This window comes from Aulostomus chinensis, chromosome 23 (assembly GCF_037954235.1).
Source record: "Aulostomus chinensis isolate RoL2024-O1b breed Wild chromosome 23, RoL_Achi_v1.0, whole genome shotgun sequence".
NCBI classification, from domain to species: Eukaryota; Metazoa; Chordata; class Actinopteri; order Syngnathiformes; family Aulostomidae; genus Aulostomus; species Aulostomus chinensis.
In genome coordinates this window covers 19,834,603-19,854,841 of record NC_141342.1, presented here as the reverse complement: position 1 = coordinate 19,854,841, position 20,239 = coordinate 19,834,603, and the positions used below count along the sequence as shown (strand labels likewise).

At 44.8% G+C, this 20,239-nt stretch overlaps 2 protein-coding genes and 1 long non-coding RNA gene across 9 annotated transcripts; 1 reads left to right on the top strand and 2 right to left on the bottom strand.

Moving 5' to 3' along the window:
- Positions 1-1,460: 1,460 nt before the first annotated feature.
- Positions 1,461-9,537, bottom strand: LOC147239958 (uncharacterized). Its single transcript, XR_015111424.1, has 3 exons — positions 9,487-9,537; positions 3,249-3,315; positions 1,461-2,309 (listed from the first exon to the last, which is right to left on the bottom strand). It is a non-coding gene; the product is annotated as an uncharacterized LOC147239958 (long non-coding RNA).
- On the top strand, positions 4,000-10,651 carry LOC147239957 (stonustoxin subunit beta-like). 2 transcript variants are annotated; one of them, XM_086194578.1, is made up of 4 exons: positions 4,000-4,083; positions 4,192-4,288; positions 5,889-7,361; positions 8,322-10,651. In XM_086194578.1, the coding sequence occupies exons 2-4, from the start codon at positions 4,201-4,203 to the stop codon at positions 8,846-8,848; spliced, it is 2,088 nt and encodes a 695-aa protein (XP_086050704.1). In that variant the 5' UTR covers positions 4,000-4,083; positions 4,192-4,200; the 3' UTR covers positions 8,849-10,651. The 2 variants fall into 2 exon arrangements, with proteins under 2 accessions (XP_086050704.1, XP_086050703.1); XM_086194577.1 differs by having other exon boundaries at positions 4,075-4,288.
- On the bottom strand, positions 9,924-20,223 carry LOC147239956 (collagen alpha-1(XX) chain-like). Of its 6 annotated transcripts, XM_086194581.1 has the most exons (13): positions 19,625-20,223; positions 19,436-19,494; positions 19,092-19,359; positions 17,252-17,290; positions 16,618-16,767; positions 16,316-16,423; positions 15,937-16,101; positions 14,577-14,723; positions 13,434-13,751; positions 13,085-13,366; positions 12,519-12,839; positions 11,516-11,607; positions 9,924-11,435 (listed from the first exon to the last, which is right to left on the bottom strand). In XM_086194581.1, the coding sequence occupies exons 3-13, from the start codon at positions 19,138-19,140 to the stop codon at positions 11,364-11,366; spliced, it is 1,743 nt and encodes a 580-aa protein (XP_086050707.1). In that variant the 5' UTR covers positions 19,141-19,359; positions 19,436-19,494; positions 19,625-20,223; the 3' UTR covers positions 9,924-11,363. The 6 variants fall into 6 exon arrangements, with proteins under 6 accessions (XP_086050707.1, XP_086050706.1, XP_086050705.1 ...); XM_086194580.1 differs by having other exon boundaries at positions 19,436-20,223; XM_086194579.1 differs by having other exon boundaries at positions 19,092-19,537.
- Between the last annotated feature and the right edge of the window lie 16 nt (positions 20,224-20,239).

The following is a 20,239-nucleotide window of genomic DNA, read 5'->3' as shown; positions in this document are numbered from 1 at the left end:
GGTGCTTGTCAGGGATTAGTATTGCTAATAAATTGGCCTCTGTTCCTAGATAAGAGAGATGCACCATCCAAAGTAGGATGGACGCCATCTCTCCGAATCAGACCAGGCTTTCCCCAGAAGGAGCTCCAATTGTCTATGAGCCACGTTGTTATCTAAGCACCACCTGGACATCCAGCGATGGAATGAACGCATGCGGCTAAACATGTCGTCACTCGCTAAATTGGGCAGCGGGCCAGAGAAAATTACGGAGTCCGACATTGTTCTTGCGTAGTTGCACACCGAAGCCATGTTAACTTTAGTTAATTCCGAAGCAGTCAGGGTCTGACTCGGAGACAGTGGGGTTTTTGTTGTTGTTTTTTTGCACTTCTATTTTCACATCCATGTAGGCACGTGTGCTTTATAGGACCCTGGACGGGAACGTCCCCTGTATCACTCCATCTCTCCCTGGTCGGATCACGTGACTCGGCCTTCACTCTAGCACACCCCGTTCAACACCCTGCGGGATGAGGTGTATTTCCAAGACTGACGGTAATTTTTCACAACAGAGCAGTTGTCACAGACGTGCTGGCTTGCTCCTTCTCCTGGAGTCTGCCACCACAAGCTTATGTAGTTAAATGTTTTGCTTTTTATTTCCTACTTTTTTTCCTCTGAAGCCCACCAAGTAAGTACAGTGAAATCCACTTAAAGTGTGTGTTTCTCAAGATTAACCCCTCGCTGTCACGGTAAAAGTCCTGTGACAGGTTGTTTTCTGGCCTGCTGCCAGCAGTTACCTCATCCAGCTGCTCGAGGCAGACGGCCGCTGCCTCCAGTCTGGTTCTGAATTTACTTTGTAGCTGCTGACTGAGAATGTACAGCTGCTATGGCTTGGAGACAAACTCGGGACTCTCCAAGAGACCCGGCGAGTGTTGATTGTGTCGTCAGAGAGACAGGAACCATTACGCCACCACAGTGGTATTCAGTTTAAGTTGCGTGAACTAGCACACTAGCCTATGACGCTAACGCTCATCTTCATGTGGGAGTGCAGGATGTTGTGTTTTCCCACAGAAATCAACCAGATGTATCACGCTTGCCTCACTGAAATATTACATGTGATCATTGAGGTTGTTTCAGGTATGGCACCTCAGTGAAGGAGGCTCTTTCTTAATTAAAGTGGGTGTGCCACATCTTTCGCCTGCCAGACATTCAGCAGGGGAGGGGTGTTACGTCTTCGAGCTCGAGAGCTTCGAGAAAAAAGGATTTGTACACGTTGATTAAACTTCATTTACGCATTTAACATGGACACTGGAAAGTCCATTACATGAAAGTACATAAAAATGAGGTCAATCTGAGGCCAACCTTTTGATGAGCAGGGCAAAAATGTTGCCAGGCTGCGTTTTCCTTGTCATTGCTAATATCTGGTTATTTTTATTTTTATGCTGATGTTGAAGAACTCTTTGAGACTCGATTATTTCAGTCTACCTCAGGTTTTGGCCCGCAGGTGTGCGCGCTCACCGAGCTCGTCTCACTGTACCGACTCCAAGTGCGCTTTGGCGTTGATTTTTTTTTTTTTTAAATGTTATCATTTTATTTAAAGCATCATCTGGCCTCTGTCCCAGCTGTTTATCCAGTTCCCTGGTACTGGGCTGAAAAGGCATTCATGTTTTTTCAAATTCAGCGTGTCTGTTGGAAAGATTTTGATCTGAAATGGAATTATCTTTGTACCTGAGGAGGAGGACAATGAAGTGTGTTGTTGAAGTGCCTAACCCTCTTCGAGGGGTGTGTCTGTGTTTATAGTTAATTTAATTTAAGGAGTAGTTTTGCAGGATGTGGTGTGATGGCGGCTGAGAGAATGTTTTGGCCCCCTTCTACAGAATCGGACCGAGCCTCGTATTTCCTTGAACTTCAAGTAGGACCTTCTGATATCCACGGCCATTAGATATCGCAGGAACTGCATCTCGACCCTGGTTCCTGCTGTCCTGGTTATTGAGGAACAGCTCTGAGGTAGAAAGCCTACTTGTGTGTTCACTTCAGTCTTCTGAACCCTTTCCCACATGGCAGAGGCAAAAACAATTACATGCACAGTAAAGAATGTAGGATGGAAGTTGTGTAGATTAAAAAATATGAGGCAGAGATTCCTCGCTTTATTAGACATCACTCAACTGTCAGTTTGAGCCCTGAGGGGTGGGCTGGACTGTTCAGGGCTGCAGGTGTCCTCGCATGGGCCCACAGTGATGCTAGAGTACTGGGTTGCTGGTAGCTGGAGCCAGTTGTTGCTGGATGAGGTGCGGGTCTGGTCTCTGGTCAGGCGGCCGGTCCCTCGCAGGGTTGACCTGTGGACAGACAACCATGAATACTCACTACTTCTTTTTTTTCCCTTTTGATGTGGTAATTACAGTTGCTTTTCTGCACAGAGAATGTCTGTTAGATATTCTAGTGTTTATTACGGAAAAAATTTCTGTACATACAAAATGTCATTTTTGCAATTTGCAAGTATTTGGTGTGTGTGTGTGTGAGAGAGAGAGAGAGAGCTGGAGTAAATCTACACAGGTTCAGGAAGAGCATGCAAACTCTAAAAGCCCCAACAGCCAGAATAATGCAAGTTTGCTTCAAGTCCCAAAGATGATCAAAATAAGGGTAAAGCTGTCCACCGACTGATGCTGTCCTCGACGGGGCTTTCATCCCATCAATATGCAGAGGGAAAAAAAACCTTTCCCCTGGAATTGGCATGAATGAATCAGGAGTAAACTGGCGTTGCTTCAGTTTGACTTTCACTCATCTAACAACCCGAAAATCTTCCAAATGCATCGATTCAGGTTGAGAACTGCTGGTAAGTTATGTTTCTCATAAACTGACAGCTGGATCATGCTTTTCAGGAAGTGCCCATTGGTTGAGGTGCACGAAGTACAGTTCCTTTACTAAAGTTAGAAATGCCAAGATAAAATGATACTCTGGAAGTATAAAATATTTGATTGTTGAGTTTACCCAAGTATCAAAAGTAAAAGTACACATTCTACTTGGTATTCATTGAACCACTGACCTCTAAAGGTTAAGTTGGTGTGTGTGTGTGTGTGTGTGTGTGTGTGTGTGTGTTCTGCTTGATAACATCGTCTTTTAAGTAGACAAGCTTCAAGGAGTGTGTGATCCTCATCAGGTTTTACAAGGTTTTCTCCACAAAACCTTTCCAAGTACTGGTAACTGATTTTGAATAACCACAGGCAACCATACCTCAGTGTTGTACTAAGGTACAGTGCTTGAGTAAAAATACTCACTTTACACCACTGTCCATCAGGAGGAGTTTCTCCGCGAGCTGATTCCATGATGCGACCACAGAGAACCCTTAAAACATAACCAAGAAAAAATATAAATATCACTACAATGGCAGTTGTGGCCATTAAAAAAAAAGTATTTATTATTATTATTATTATTATTATTATTAGTGGTAGTAGTTATATTATTATTATTTATTATTATTATTATTATTCAATTCAGTTGGAAATCAGGAAGTATTGCAGTGCAATAAACAGACATCTGCCAGCGTAAATGATTGAAAAATTAAATGAATGAAGAGAGAAACATGGCGTTGGCTCACCAGCTTTAGGTTTGGTTGAGGGTTGATTAGTTTCCATGTATTTATAGGAAAAAATTATAATTTTCTGCTGTTGAAGTTTTTTTGTTGTTGTTGCTGCTTTTACATTTTATTTTATTTTGTGAACCTGACCAGAAAGTTAACATGTCAACATGTTAACTCAGACCCCAGGAATTCAGTCAGACATGCAAATGGGCCGAGAACAAAGTGTGACACATCGACCCGTCTGGAAGTTTTCCGTATTTTGGAACAAACCGTCGTGGATGTTTTAATTAGCTCATCATGCTGCAGGCCAGCATGGTTCTGTTACTGCCGCTGAAGCTCTGAGGGACCCTGGAGGGCAAACCGCAAAAGAACTCTGGAACTCTGAAAATTTTGAGTATGAGGGTGTGGAGGAGGGGTTGTGACGGATATAAGGAAGCTGGCTGCATCACCCACTGTCAGGAGAGAAGCTCCAGGTAGAAGTCAGGAAGATTTGACAACCACTCAGCTGATCAGCTCATCGTCATCATCATCAGGTGAGGAGGAACTGGATACTGAGGTGCAGGTAACTGGACTTGCATCCATGTGATGTAAACCTGATGCAGCCTCACTTTAATATGTGTTGGGTCTTGTGTCCCCGACAGGTTGCCATCATGTCAGACACCTTTTCGGTGACGGCGCTGGGGCAACCCTTCACCTTGGGAATGCTCTATGATGCCCGGAAAGATGAGCTGATCCCAGGTAAAAAAAACTTGCATGCCAAATTATTAGGTACACCGAAAATAATTCCTGGCAGTTCAATACAACGTAACGACTTAAAGCCTCTAAAATGACACCGCTTCTGCACAATGTCACATTACGGTATTTAAGAGGATTAATGTATCAGTTAAGATTTATTAATGTTCAAGTTAGCAAGGTGCTAATGGGAAGTGCCAAACTCGGCTTACAGAGCTTTAACCAATCAGGAGCTTGGACTGTGAGGGAGAGAGTTTGTAAATGGATGTTTGTGAACAGGCTTTGGTCTTGTTAGCTGTCATTTGCCTTTAGCATCTAGCTAAATATCTGTGGCTGGCTCTTCTTGGAGTTTTCTCAAAGAAGTCACGCAGGAGGGAAAAACACATCTTTGTACTAGAAAGGAATAACACCACTTTTTGTGCGAGGTATTGCTTCAACCAAAATGAGGCCGTAGTTGTAGTAAGAAGTGTTACAAACCCAGCACCAAGAGGTTCCTGGATTACTAATACTCCAGCTATACCAGCTGCAACTGGACAAAAATGGTTTCAGGACACATTCTGGAAGGACACTCATTCGTCAGGCTTTGTCCGTGTAGCATGTAAACAGGACTATGGATGGACTCCTTACGTAAAGCGCTAAATTGAGAGATGTCTTATTTAGAATAAAATAATTGCTGTCCATGTGAATGTAGCTACGCTAGCTTCTGGTTAACAGTCTCAACCTTTTTTTTTTATTCTTTTTTTTTTTTGAGAAGTTTGCTTTTAGAGTTTAGGGTCAGAGAATTGTATGGGAAAGGTTTTAAACATGCACCCGTTCAGAACCAGAAACTTTATTAATACCCCCGAAACATTTACACCAGTTATGGATCCGTGGTTAACGCGTAAATTTAGTCTCATAACTAACGGAGCAATGTGGGACTTATGCTGCTGACGTTTGGAATTCAGAAAACGGTTTTAAAAGTTGAGGCAAAAAAACAGCTGTTCCTGCCTTAACAGGAAAGGTCAGAGCAGACTCCACCTGCTCAGGAGGCGGAGGTCCGTAGGAGTGCGGGGGGCACTCGTGAGGACCTTCTATGATACGGTGGTGGCATCAGCCATCTTTTAGGGGGTGGTGTGCTGGGGCACAGCTCCGTCCTGGGATGCCCGCTGGGCCCAGTGGATGTGGTGGGAGAGAGGAGGATGACGGCCAAGGTGTCACCTCTGTTGAGCACTGACTCCCACCACAAGCACAACACCCTGACAGCACTGGAGAGCTCCTTCAGTGACAGGCTACTCCACCCTAAGTGTGTGAAGGAGAGGTTCCACAGGTCCTTCCTACCTGTAGCTGTCAGACTGTACAATAAGCACTGCTCCCAGTAACTCCTCCTACCAGACCCTGGCCAGTCTTAGTGTGCAATATTTAACTCTTGCAGTGCAGTACTCAACACTTACGCTGCAAGTATTGATTATATTTTTATTGTAGTTTGCTATTTATTGCCCTTGTACTTTTTTCTGCTGCTACTTCTCTGTTTCTGCTGCTCTAACAGTGCCAATTTCCCCACTGAGGGACGGATAAAGGTTTATCTTGTCTCATCTCTTCTAACGTGGTTGATGACTACTATCCGCAGGTTACACACTCTGGGATGACGCAGACATCCAGAAGAACATGACCGAGAGCCCCCAGCGAAGCAGTCAGTTTCAGATTACATCTTCTGACAGCATTGAAGACAAGTCAACCATGCTGAATATCGAGGCTTCTCTGAAGGCCAGTTTCATGAGTGGCATGGTTGAAGTTGGAGGATCTGCCAAGTACCTGAATGATCAGAAGAAATTCAAGAATCAGAGCAGGGTGACTTTTCAGTACAAAGCAACCACCCACTTCAAACAGCTGTTGGTGAATTCCTTCGGACCGTTGAACAGCCAGCAAAAAGCACTTATCGAGAAGAACGTGGCAACACACGTAGTCACAGGCATCGTTTATGGGGCAAATGCTTTCTTTGTGTTTGACAGCCAGAAGGTGGATGCCAGCTGTGTTCAGGATATCCAGGGCAGCATGGAAGCTGTGATAAATAAGGTTCCATCCTTTAACCTTGAGGGGAAAGTTGACATCAAGCTGACCGAAGAAGAAAAAGCAGTAACCAACAAATTCACCTGCAAATTCTTCGGAGATCTCCTCCTTGAGAACAACCCTGCAACATTTGAAGATGCAGTTAAGACCTATGTGGAACTTCCTAAGCTACTGGGAGAAAATGGAGAGAACGCTGCTCCGGTGAAGGTTTGGCTGATGCCTCTGAAGACCCTCCATTCCAGAGCTATTGAGCTGATGGCTGTTCTGAGTGTTGGAGTAGTGAGGAAAGCTCAAGATGCTCTGGAAGATGGACGGCAGATAGAAATGAGATGCAACGACTGTTTGGATGATAGAGTGACTGAGCATTTTCCAGAGATTCGCAGAGAGTTGAGCGAATTTCAGAAGCTCTGCAATTATTACATGTCTTCGCTCCGCCAGACAATGGCCGAGAAACTTCCTGCCATCCGAGAGGGGAAAGAAGACGAGAGTTCTCTTGAAGCCAAGCTTGACGCCAGAGAGCATTCGCCATTCAGTCACGCAAGACTAACCAAATGGATGGATAACAAAGAGAGAGAAATCAACATCGTTCGGTCCTGTGTTGACATGGTGAAGGAAACGAACACAAAAATCGTGCGAAGCAGCTCGGAGTTGGATCAAGAGGTTCTTGCTCCTGGGGTAAATGATGCTCTCTGCTTTGTTTTTACCTCCCTGGAAACTCCTGACCCCTGCCTGGAGGCCATGACTGAATACTTGGATTCGGGCAAAGAACATCACAGCTGTGGTAACCCATGGTACTTCTCAAACGCCGCCATCATCAGTGTGAGGAAAAAGGCAAAGGAGTTCTTGCAACCCGCCAAAGCCCTGATGCGCAGCAGCAGTGTCAAGTTCTTCATGACAGCTACACCGAACAAGAACTACACGGGAGCAACGATCTACCACTACAGAGATGGCATCCTGGTGTCTGAGAATTTTTCAAAACCTGCTAACATCCCTCCCGTGAGGACCATCAGAGACCGAAGAGATTTGATCTGGTGTAAGTATGAGTTTTATGAAGGTCCTACTGTAGATAGAGCAAACTTGAAAAACTGCCATTGTTGAAAGATTCGGTTGGCCAGCTTCTCTTCCAGTCACGGGCTGTATTTTTGACCATGGCAAGGAAAAAAAAACAGGATCAGCTATTTTGCAGTAACGAATCACATTTCCAACAGTGTGTGTGTGTGTGTGTGTGTGTGTAAACTCTTTACCAGAACACTGTGCAGGAATGAGTCATAAAACCTGAAAATGAGTTGGTACTGTCGAACATCCAGTTTCCTCTTTCCAAAGTCGATGGGTTCTCAGTTAAACGCCTACAGTAAGGCCCGTGGTTCACACAAGCTTCAAATATTTCCACCTTTTTGTTTTACGAAAAACACACAAAAAAAACTCCAGTAAATATCACACTCCTGATTTTTAAGCATTTATGCAAAAAAAAAAAAAAAAGTGTCTGCTCCCAAGAGGAACAACGATGCAGCAGAGGTTGTCATTGAGGCGTAGGTCATCACGCCGAAGCGAGACGAGAAGCTCTGTTGAGGTGGCGTTGAAGTCAGTTCATCCACAACTGACTTTGCTCATTGCAAAGTCTGTTTGGTACAAATTGTCCGATTTGCATTTATGCTTCAAAAATCATGAAAGTTTGTGAAGGTTACCTGGCAACCCTGTGCTTGCAACACTGTTTATTTTATGCCCAAATTCATGGCCTAATGTTTTTGGTGAATCGACTTTGAGTTGAGGTAACTATGGTGACAGTATCTTCCAGGACGTCCCTGTGGCACTCAAATTACCCTACCTTGAAATCCCCCACTAAATCTTTAGGTCATTTTATGTGTTTACCGTAGGAACTCTCAAGCGTCTTCATGCCCTGGACCCCCCAGGTTGACTCTGAAAAGGGAGCCTACATGTGGAGAGAACCAGATGACGTAAATGGCGGCTGATGACATTTGTTTCTTTCCATCAGATGCTACTGATCTCAACCCGGACCCGAGAACAGCCTGCAACAGTCTCTTTCTCTCTGATGGAAACAAGAGGGTGACGTACAGAGGATCCCAGAAGTATCCAGACCTTCCTGAGAGGTTCGACCTCGTTCCTCAGGTTTTGTGCGAGGAGCCACTGAGCGGGCAGCATTACTGGGAGATAGAGAAGGGTGGGAAAATTGCGCTGGCCCTTGCGTACAGATCAATCGAACGGAAAGGAAGAAAATTATCTGTCTTTTTCGGGTTCAACAATAAGTCCTGGTGCTTCGCTGTGGATTCGAAGTTAATAGCAATGCACAATATGGGCTCAACTGAAATCCCAGTGTCCTCCACGGGCATCAACACAGTGGCGGTGTATCTGGACTGGGATTGTGGCACGCTGTCCTTTTACAGCATCTGTGCAGGCAAACTGACGCACCTCCACACTTTTGACGCCGCGTTCACTGGGCCTGTTTACCCAGGTTTCTATTTTACGAATGCGAACGATTACGTTGCCCTGTCCTGGGTTTAGTACGGACAGAGAGAGATGTTGCTGTTTGCCATGTAGTTCCGCTTTCACATATCAGCAGCATTAAAGAAATGTAACAGAGTCGCGCAGAAATAAGCTAGCATTGCTGAACACCCTGTTCCCTCATCTCAAAGTGAATGGGACTTTTGAATGGTGTTTTGTAGTTAAAAGCCTGAAAGAAAGTCTGTGGTTCACAAGATGCTTTAGTTTCCCTCTACGGCGTAAGATATGTCAGTAAATACCACAAGTGACTTTTGAAGCTCATTTTAGAAAAGGTGTTCTGAACAAGTGGCTTAGCTAGACTCAATGCTAGCGGAAGTGATGAAGACGTCATGCATCTGTGGTGTACTTCTAACGATAGCATTTATGCTTTAATTCCTTTGATATAAATCTTTTTCATTAGTGAAGAATATTTTGAAAAAACAAAATTTGAAAGTATCGTTTCTTTGCCGCAGGAATAAGCCAATGTAAAATTCCCATTGGCTTTTGGTTGAGGGAACCTTGATGCTGACTTTCAGGTTAGCCTAAAAAAAAAATCCATCCTTTCTGTGGCACTCCATTGTTTAAAACAATTTGGCTTGGGCCGGTGTTTAAGTAATTCAGTGCGGTTTGATAGTAGCAAACACCGGACGGAATCTTACCTTGGCAGTTGCATTTCACGTAGCTGTCACCTGGAGGAGGCTCCCTGCGGCTAACACTGTTAGCTAGTGCTGCGCCTCCTTTAAAAAAAAAAAAAAAAAAAAAAAAAATACTGCTGCTAATTTTAGCAACTTCAGGAAGATACTTCTAACATTCTATTTAAGCCCTCAATTTACATGTAGTTACAGCATAAATTATCATAGCCATTTTCTTTAAGCTGGATGTTGGGAGGTTTGTTTTTTTTTTCTCCCCAGTGACATCGGGGGATATTAACTTCAGTTTTTGCAGCTTAGCTAATAAAATAGTATGTCGTGTCAATGCTGGTTCAGTAGCTGTTTCATATTCATTCCGTCCCATCTGACCACAGAACACATAAACCTGGGAACAGCTTTACTGTCAATTCAGCTGTATTAAATTCAATAAGAGTATGAGCGCAGACATTAAGAGAACATGGTGCTCGAGCTGTTTTTCGGCTCACGTCACCATCCGATCCAAAACCAAAACAAAACAGTACACCAAAAATTTGTAAACCAGTCTTTTTTTTCTTTTTTGTAGTTTTGAGAAGTTTCCATTCAAATTTCCCAGCGAGTTTAGAGGGAATATAAGGCAAAGTAACGCTACAGTGTGTAAACGTTAGAATAGCTTAGCTGCATCTGCAAGTGGCTTGTTTAGGGGCTCAAGAAGATCAATGTATCGTGTGAAATTTCTTCTCGTGCCTCGGCTTTTCCAGCACTTTACTTCCATTGCTAAATCGTGAGCCTGGGAGAGGATGACCACAGTTGTGTTGTGCACAAACTTCTTGCCTGGCTCTCCACGCCATTCTCGCAAACACAGCACCGCTGAACTTATATGACGTTTTGAGGACGTCAGTTATGCTAATTGGCTCTGCTTGGGAAGGTGCTTTTTTTTGGAACAGGTGGGATTCCTGGTGATTCATGAACAGGTGTTTCCTGGTGTGTTTGGTAGAAGAAAATACTAGCATGTCCTTCCACGAGGCCTGTTGTCTCTGCTTTTGTTTGGAAATTGTTTTTGTTGATTTTGTGTCATGTCCTTGTCATGAAGCTCCGTCACATTAGTGGTACTAAGTATGACCATGTACATCAGTAACATGATGATGTTAAAAGTACTCGACAATAACATCTGTCACTTTTGTTGGTTTTGAGATTGAGTTGCTTTATGTTGGTTTCACCTTGCAGTGTTCAGGTCATGCAGGGTCATTCATACACCAAAAAAAATAAATAAAAGTGGGTGAAATTAATATTGAAGTTGTTATTCTGCTTTTTCTTCCTTCTGTAAACTAACATTCTAACACCAAAAACCTGTCCAAGAAGAAGACAGGAGTATTTTACTTTCCTGTTGTAGCCTGTAGGAGTTAGCCATTAGCATAGGTACATGCTAACATGCAAGTCAACAGGCTAAAGCTACTTTGAAGAGAAACTCTCACATTGTAAAGCCCTGCAAAAGTTACATCTTCAATTTAGGAGTCGAGTCCCAGACAGTCTAAACCAATCGATCCATGAGCTTCGCTCCTGCTGTGTAACATCATTGTCCCTTGCGAGCAGCAGTCCAAAGCAGTTAGCATGCAGTTTATTAGCTTGCAGCTTACTATTCATATTACCAGAGCCATCATTCGCAAAGATGTCATCGCATTTAAGAACATGTTTTATAAAAAGCAAGAAGAAACTTGACACTTTTGTAAAAGTGTCATTGCATCGAGGTGGCGTTGTTGCCATGGCTTCACGACATCAGTTGATTTTCCCCCCATGAAGCCAACATCTGTTTGTAAATGTTTGACTGAGCAGATGAATGTTTGGGAGGCATCAGGGAACCTCATCTGGATGTGAGTTGAACTCCTCGGAGATTCTCTGCTCCTTCCTCTTCAACTGACCCTCCCTTTCACTCTAGAAAGGATGAACTTTTGGTGTCGGGCAAAAGCCTGCGCCCTGGTGACCTGGAGAGACACGGGAGTACGGAGACGTTTCAGCATTCAAGCGCTCCATTTCCTCCTAAAAGCAGAGTTGTGGACAGTACCTTGTGAGTGTAACAGATGGCGCTGACGAACAACAGCAGGCTCACCAGCAGGACAACCAGTCTGATGAAAAAAATGGTTGGATCTGGAACAACTGAGGCACAGCCGTCACGTTAGACTGCAGTCATGAATACAACAGCTGCAATTAAACTTTAGAGGGGTAAACGCTCCTGAAATCACTCGTTAGGACAGCACAGGTGTTTACTCAAGTGTGTTCAATCCTCTTCATTGAACGCAGCCCACTAAATCATCCTGATGATATTCAGCTCATCGTATCACTTTTATTCCTCATGGTGATCAATCTAGAGTATTTTTTGCATATCGTCACCTTCTTAAAATAATTGCCATCATCAAGTCATTTTTTGACAATATTTTTTTGTTACCTAAAACAACTACTTATGTTTTGCCTGCATTTTTTTGGAGGGTGTTTTCTGAAAAACTTGGAAAAAAACGACTTCGGCAACGATTTTAAAAAGGCGATGATATGTCACTTTGTACTGAGCGGCCGTCCAGCAACTGAAGGGTGGCTGGTTCGATCCTCACTTCCCCCAGGGACCATGTCCAAGTGCCCTTGAGCAAGACACTGGACCCCTAATTGCTCCTGATGGCCCTGCGACCCATCCAGGGTGAACCCCGCCTCTCACCCAATGTCAGCTGGAATAGGCTCCACCCCCCCCCGCAACACTTAAAGGATAAGAAAATGGAAGGATGTTTGTGTGTGTGTGTGAGGCCTCGTACAAATGTAAAAAAAAAAAAAAAAATTAGGTTGCATTTTGCCCCTGCAAAGGAGGTCACATGAGAGTTGATTGGTCTGTAAGAATAACTCAAAAAATTGGGGACAGATTTTGCTGAAATTTCGATTGGATGATTTAGGAGTAAATGATGAGATTTTGGCATTGATCCAGAACCAGATCAGAATCTGCTGCCGTCATATTAACCTGGAGGAACGATCTACTCTCCAGGTTCCCTCTGGTTGTATTTAATATACGTTCCGCTTCAGCTTACCTGGGACAACTGGCGACAGCACACGACTCTCCGAGTAAAACGTATGAGAGAAAACACTGACTTCATAAGCACAGCTGTAATTCCTTTGGTAGGCGGAGTCTGTTGCAGGAAACACAAAGTCAGCGGTGTGATTGACAGCTGGCTGGGTGTAGTTTTCAGTTGCTTTCGAGGATGTGAAGATGAGGTGGAAGAAGCCTCCTGGGTACTGTGGCTGTATGGAGCAGCTGATGATGAAGATGGAGTCGCTGAGAGCGCCCTGTTGTTGGGCCTTGAGGACCCCCTCCGAGGAGGACACAGAGATTAGCGGCTGGACCAGCAGGTCTAAAAACAGAGACCGTGATGATTTGATGAGAAGATACAGCTGTTCATTCCTCACCCAACCTTCGACCACAAAACCCTGCGATGCAACAGCAATGTTTCCTTTGGCTTTACGCAGGTTCAGAGACGGGTTTGGGTGCCACTGGGTGGCTTGTATGCTGCTATCTGACGAGCAGGGAACATCCTTATTTAATGAGAACATGTTTGACGGAAGAAAACTGAAACATCCCCGTCAGTGACAGGCTTACCTGAGCAGGTGATACCCAAGCTGCTGGAAAAGGAGTATGAGGAGATGCAATCCTTCAGTGCACTTCCAGATTTCACACATTCAGAGTGGATCCACCACAGAGATCTGATCGAAGAAATCCGTCGTTGCGTCACTGCAACAGCAGAGCCACAGTTCAGGGCTCTGCAGGCCACAGCAGCTTCATTCAGGCTCCAGACGGGTCCAAAAACTGGTCGCCACTCTCCTCGTTTGAATTCCAGAGTTCCAGCACAGCGACTGGGTTCTCCCACCAACCTGATTGGCTCTGAACAGAGACAAGAGAGTCATCAGCAAAGTATCATCACAACAGACTGAAGCTGCAGCTTTTCTACCTGAGCAGGAGAGACCAACAGCTTTGCCAGGTAAGCAGCTGCGTCCAGCTTCTCCTGAGCTTCCACAGTCCAGGAGAGAAGACTCATGACCTTGACACTGGAGCTCTCTGGTCAACAGTGGACCCTCCGCGTCGTCATAGAACACCCCCTGGATGCCTGAAGGACCCCCACATTCAAGCTCCCTACAAACCACCTCTGAATCGTTTTGGTTGAAGGCCGATTCACACACCGAGGACCATGAGTGTTCCGACCGGTCAGACCTCACCTCCAGTCTACCTGAACAAGGACTCGTCCCATTGACCAGCCGGACTGCAAGGCCTTGACAGAGAACGAAAGATAATGAGCTATGGCATTAAAACTTTATGCCAATAAATCAAAGACTTGGATCTGAGACTTTAAGTGTCTTGCCCGAGCATCAAACCAATCCGTGCCCCCCCCCCCCACATGACTCCCCGACATTTCCATCCATTTGTCCATCCATCCATCCATCCATCTATTTTCTACTGCTTATCCTGTCAAGGATGGTGGGGGTGGAGCCTATCCCAGCAGCCTTCCCCCTGGACAGGTCACCAGTCCATGGCAGGGCCAACACATATAGACAGACAACCATTGGCTCTCCCAGCCACGCCTACAGTCAATTTAGAGTCTGGATTAACCTGGTCCCCTCTTGATGTCTTTGGACTGTGGAGGAAGCTGGAGTACCAGAGAGAACCCAGCAGGAACAGGGAGAACATGGAGACTCACCCAGAAAGACCCTGTGCTGGAGCTGGGGCTCAAACCTGGAACCTTCTTGCCGCCCTCCCTGACATTTAATTTGGTATAACTTTTGTCTGACCAGCTGAGCTTGGAGTTCCCAACCATTTTTAACTTCAAGACCCTTTTATTCATACTTGCAACATTCCATAGTCCATTATCGGAAACAGTCAAACAGTCCAAAATCTGTCGCTGTAGCAATGCTGCTAAAGTGTCTGAAATTTTTTTGTTGTGATCTCTTGTTCTTATGCAGTTATAAATATGCTGGAAAACACAGCACTAACTGAAAAAAAAAGATGCAATCTCAACCCACTGCCGCTTGATTTGTACTTGGAACGATACCTGCCAGCTAAAACAAAACAATAAAAATAGGATGGAGTCTCAGCGTACCGGAGTGGTTGATGCTGTTACAGAGGTTCATGGAGAAGTTGCCAGCAATGTCCAGAAGTGACGGGAAGTCTGGGACTTTGATAACGTGAGTGTCATCAGGATCAGAGGCGATGATCCTCAGGTCCTCTTCCTCCGCCGCTCCCACACCTGAGCAAACATGCAAAGGATTTCAAAAATGAGACACAAACAGTTTAGTTGGTAAATTGGTAACAAACAAACAAAAAAAGGTTTTCTGTTGCTTCCTTTAAATTTACTAATTTACTAAATTTTCTAATGTTTGCGCAACAAATTGCTGACAGATTTTCACAGACGAACACGAAATATAACATGATCCTTCCTATCAATGAGTTCATGTGATTCAGGAGGCCTTTCATTGAGGGTACAATGGTTAACTCTCCTTAAAGCGGTTACCAGCATTAACTAACTACACAGTTAGCCTGTCAGTAACTGTTAACAAGTCAGGCATGAACACAACTTTAGTTATTGTTCTTCTGCTAAATAGAGGACAAAGCTAACGTTACGAATGAACCCCTTCAAGATCACCACAACCAGCTTCCTCTGTTTTTGTGCGTGTCTGCCCAGGGACTACATGCACAAATTAGCTTACAGCTATTTCTGATGCTGTAAGTTTAATGTTCATTGTCCCTGTTAAAGAAACAAATTCTTAAAAAAAAAAAAAAACACTTGTAACAAAATAAATAGAACAAAATATTAGAAAGTTTTGAGCCACTGTGAGCCACCGACTGTTGGAAGAACTCAAAACTGGGTGTCTCGCTAGCTGCAGGGACAAAACAACAGAAACGCTGCCCAAAAACATTCCACAAACTGTCGTCCACCTCTTGATGTGAGCGAAGAACAAACTGTTGCCGTTCCAGTTCGGCTGTCATTCCTGGTAGCACAGTGTGACCAGCTGGAGCATTCAGTTGTACCAACTCGTGCTTGTGCCTGCCCAGTGGAGCCACAGAGGCGCCAAACTGGTTTTAGGTTGTTTTTAACTGGAGAATTTTTTTTTTTTGTGGACTGATGCGCAAACGGCTGGATAAAGAAGATGTGGATTATACCACATTAGCTTCAAGCTAAATACATCTGGAGTCACAAAGAAGACATAGAGGTGGGAAAAAAGGTCTTTGTGAGCTCAAGAGACCTTTTTTGTTAGTACTTGAAAGGTAAGCACTTCACGCGTGTGTGCGGCTCCACACGTGGTGCTTTAACAGAGGAATTCAAGGAACGTACTGACTTTGAGACGAGGGAACCGGGGACTTCAACAACCTGTTCCCTCAGTTTTGTGACAGTATCATATTTGAGAGTTTACCCCTGCTTAACAAACACGTGCGATCCCACAACTCAACATGACAATCACCGATAGCGTAGACCTCAATGCCGGAGTCTCTCAGGTGCTGGGAGGGGATCTCGACGTCGTACCAGAAGGCTCTGTCAGTAATGAGGACAGCGTATCTTTGGGAGTCTGCACGCATTCCCATATGACCTTTAAAGTAGATGTGGAGCAGGTGGTCCAGGGCAGTTCCTGAGGGACAGAGATAGCGAGGCACGACAGACCATCACGAATACGATGGAGGCAATTCTTAAACATCGGTCATAGAGGCTCACGAGGGGAGAGCAGGCCAGCGAGACACTGAGGGGCGGACCAGAGCGAGAGCAGCTCAAAACTAGATTGGCTCAGACCTTCGCCCATTTTTTTTATGCTCTAACATCGTTTGAACGTGGTGGGTTCTAATCACCTGTCCTGGAGTTGTGTTGGCGGTATGACAGCTGGTCTATAGCCTCCTGTAAAGATTCTTTGTTCTGCCGCCAAACGGGGTCCAGGTCTTTGACGTTCTGAGTCACAGCTGCACAAAGCATGCAGAAATTAACGCAATTAAAACACACTCCCGCAGTCTTTTTAGAAGATACAAAGAGTGACAATAATGACCCGGAAGCTGTAAATGATGTTTTTTGAAAAGATAAAGACTGTAGTTTTATTCACAGTAGAGTAGAGTTTGAGTACTTCTCACAATACTAGGAGTACTTGTGGTAATATTACCAATTTGGACCTTGTTTGGGCCGATGTCGAAGGCGGCAACTGTTTGAGTGATAAAGGTCTTGAAGGTGTTAAACTTGGCGGGGCGGATGTTCCAGGAGTTGTCGAGCAAGAGCGCGATGTCCGCCTTGGCTATGGTTTGACACCGAGCGCCTGGAGGGAAAGACTGTGAGTCTGCAGTTCACTAAAACTGAATCTGAAAAACTGAATCTGAATTCTCCAGAGCTGAGTTTGACTTCATGCAGTTTGACTCCAAACAGATCGAGTTAGACAACCCCAATCATGAGATTTAAAGTCAGTTTTATGGTTAATTCCAGAAGTCTCTTATGAATGTGAACTTTTACATGATGAGGTCGTGTCTTTCTACCTGTCCCTTGATCGAAGCGAAGTAAAATCTGGTCAACTGGACGTAAGTTTATCTTGAAGACGTTTCACCTCTCATCCGAGAGGCTTCATCAGTTCTGGTGAAGAGTGTGGAAACTCCAGCTTGAGTTTCCACACTCTTCACTAGAACTGATGAAGCCTCTCGGATGAGAGGTGAAACGTCTTCAAGATAAACTTACGTCCAGTTGACCAGATTTTACTTCGCTTCGATCTACGATGACCTGGATGAATGAGAACCTACACAGACATCTACCTGTCCCTTGTTGCTCGGCCGGTCCTTCGGTCTGAAGTCCTGCAAACAAAAGGTACGCACAAAAAAGACATTTTGATTGGACCGAAGCTGTCAACTGAACACACACTCATTTGCCGGCGGCTTGTCAATCAACTAGATGACATCCAGAGTTTCTGCAGAGTGAAGACGAGCGCGAATCTACGTTGATGAAGCAAACGAATCTCTCTCAAGGAACAGAGGTTTCGCGAGCCCAGCAGGCAGAAAACCACACAAACGCCACCTAGAGGATTACTCCTGGGTGAGTCAAGTATCCATCATAATCTTTGTTATCTTAAGTTAAGGCTGGGTTGAGCCTGAGTTTAGACCACGGTTAAGGCTTCAGAAAATGAAGTGAAGGAAATACGACTGCTGTTCCTAATTACCAAGGCTCTCAAGTCTCACGCAGTGAGCGTGTGACACACGCATTTGGACCCGTTCACACGCTCTCACGCCACACATTGAATTCCTCACGCATTTAAATCACCACGGTGACGTCCACCAAGTTGCACCGCTATAACAGGGGAACAGGTAGGAATCAAGTGAACCTCGTCTCCTCCCATCGCCTCCCCTCCCCTCCACACCCCCGCCCGAGAGCTCAGAAGGTGCGCGCCACGCGCAAGCCAATCAAATAAAGTATATCTACCGAACAGCCAATCAAAAAGGAGCATTGTTGTCTCGGTCGGATTTTGATATCCCGCGGTTACTGAGGAAGACGGACACTTGCAGAAAAGAAGCAGGCTTGCTAAAGAGGGCAAAAAGATCCGATGGTTCTGGTAAGTGATCTCATCATTTATTCGTTGCTGTACAATATTTTCTAGTCTCCTTTATACTGTCTATGGATATTTTGTCCTGGTAGCAGGAGTGGGAGCGAGTGTGTGCGTGCGTGTGTGTGTGTGTGTGTGTGTGTGTGTGTGTGTGTCGGGGATGGAAGTTAGCAGCAGTTACTGTGGGTTAACTTATTCCAGAGACACATATTTTATTTATATTTATTTATTTTATCCAGACAATGCATTGTAGTAATTATCGCATTTGCCCTCAGAGATGTCAGGGAAGAGGCAAACAAGCATCCTTTCATGCTCCTCCCAGCTCCCTAAAAAGGTGGCCAGATTAGGCACAGAAAAGGAGACTGTGGAGAGGGCAGTAGTGGAGGACACTGTAGAAGAGGCTGCAGAGGAGACAGTGAAGAAGACAGCTATGGTATCAGTAGAGAAAAAATCTGTGGAGACACCATAGCTGAGACAGTGGAAAAGCAAGAAACAAGAAAGAACAGAGGACTGAGTGGAGCAGCCACCTAGAAGTGTACCTTTAAGAAGGAATGGTCAACCCGATGGCCATTCATCACAATAGGAACCACTAGCTCCTTACTGGTGCTCTGTCTGCAGACAAGAAAACTCTTGTGCCCATCAAGGTGTGGGGGACATAAGCAGGCATGTAGAAAGCAGGGGACATCGTGCTAAAGAACAGGCTCTAAACTCAGCCAGCACTGTTACACAGTTCTACACACCAGAAACTTCTGTTGGAGGCATGAGTGTACAAGAGGCCAAGGTACATAGCACAGGAACCCCCCCCCCCCGCTGGTAAAGTCTCACTCTGAACTCACTTCAGAACTTGAGAGCCCTGCTAATTACTTATCAGCTTTTTTCAGTCAGCGATATCGGTTGTAACAACAGTCAGAAACAGAAATCGACCTGGACACAAAAGCGATGAAACACGTTTTGAATTTCACACTCGATCTTCTTAAAACACGTGTGAACACATCCATGGTGAAACTGGTTATCAGGCTCTTTGCAGTGCAGGACTTTTGACTCCTACTGGGTCGTACCTGAGCTCCCCAGCAGCAGCAGCAGCAGCAGCAGCAGCCGTCGATCCATGTCCAGGTCCGCCGCCGTCTGTCTCCGGCACTCCAAGTCTTCAGCTCTGCTCGGTGCATTATATTGTTTTCTTTATCATCTCTTCATCGGCCTCTGAGCGAACTGCTGGGCTGATTCTCAGAAGTGGTGCTGAACTGATCCTCTCACATCCTTGAGCATTAATCTGATCGATGTCCATCTAAATGCCTTCTCATGACCTGCAATCTTTCACGCTTGCGTCTGAAACAGAACTGCGCAGGAATGAGCTCAAAGCTTCACACGCGTTCAGATTCTTGGATTATTCAGACCTCCTCACCCTACGAAGAGCTGAAGAGCAGTTCTAGAGAGTTTTTCTGTGACGGTGAAAACATGAACCTGGTGACGAGATGAAGTATGGAAAGCAAAGGAAATCGTACATCTGATAAAAAAAAAAAAACTCATGTTAAGACAAAAAAAAAATTAAATCAGATTAAAATTTTAAAATAATGACCAAAAAAATCCCCACCTAAAATGAGAAATACAGCATCAAGGATGTGTGCCTGTCAACTTGACCTTTGACTGCCAAAATCTTGAGAGTTCATCATCGAATGACGTTTTGTTTCTAAACCACGTACACCGACAAAAAGACAAGAAGAAGAAGAAGAAAACCTGGAAGGCGTGAATGACATATAAGCTCCAATGAAATCTACTGATAATCCTGGATTAAACCAACATTCTTCTTCTCTCAGAGGAGGAGGGGCTAAGGTGCAGCTGTCACTCATGTTGTGTGGCACATCACCACGCCAGGCTCAAACTCACGGGTGTCGCCGGCGTCCGCCACTCAACAACACCTGAGAGTAAACGACTGTCACGTCGGTTCTGCTGGAGAGCAAAGACCCAAATTCATGAACGTGTTTTCATTCTTCTCACAGCAGGAGTCCTCTGTCCTTCATCTCTTTAGTTTGGACAGTGATGTAATCATGAGATGTGAGCGTTCTCTTAAGTTTGCAACGTGTGTGTGCATGTGTGTGTGTTTGTGTGTGCGTGCATGTGGGTGTGTGTGTATTTCCTGATCTCTAATCTCCTTATGTAAGATCTGCTTTAATCCACTTTTTCACTTCCAACCCCTCTGCTCCTCCTC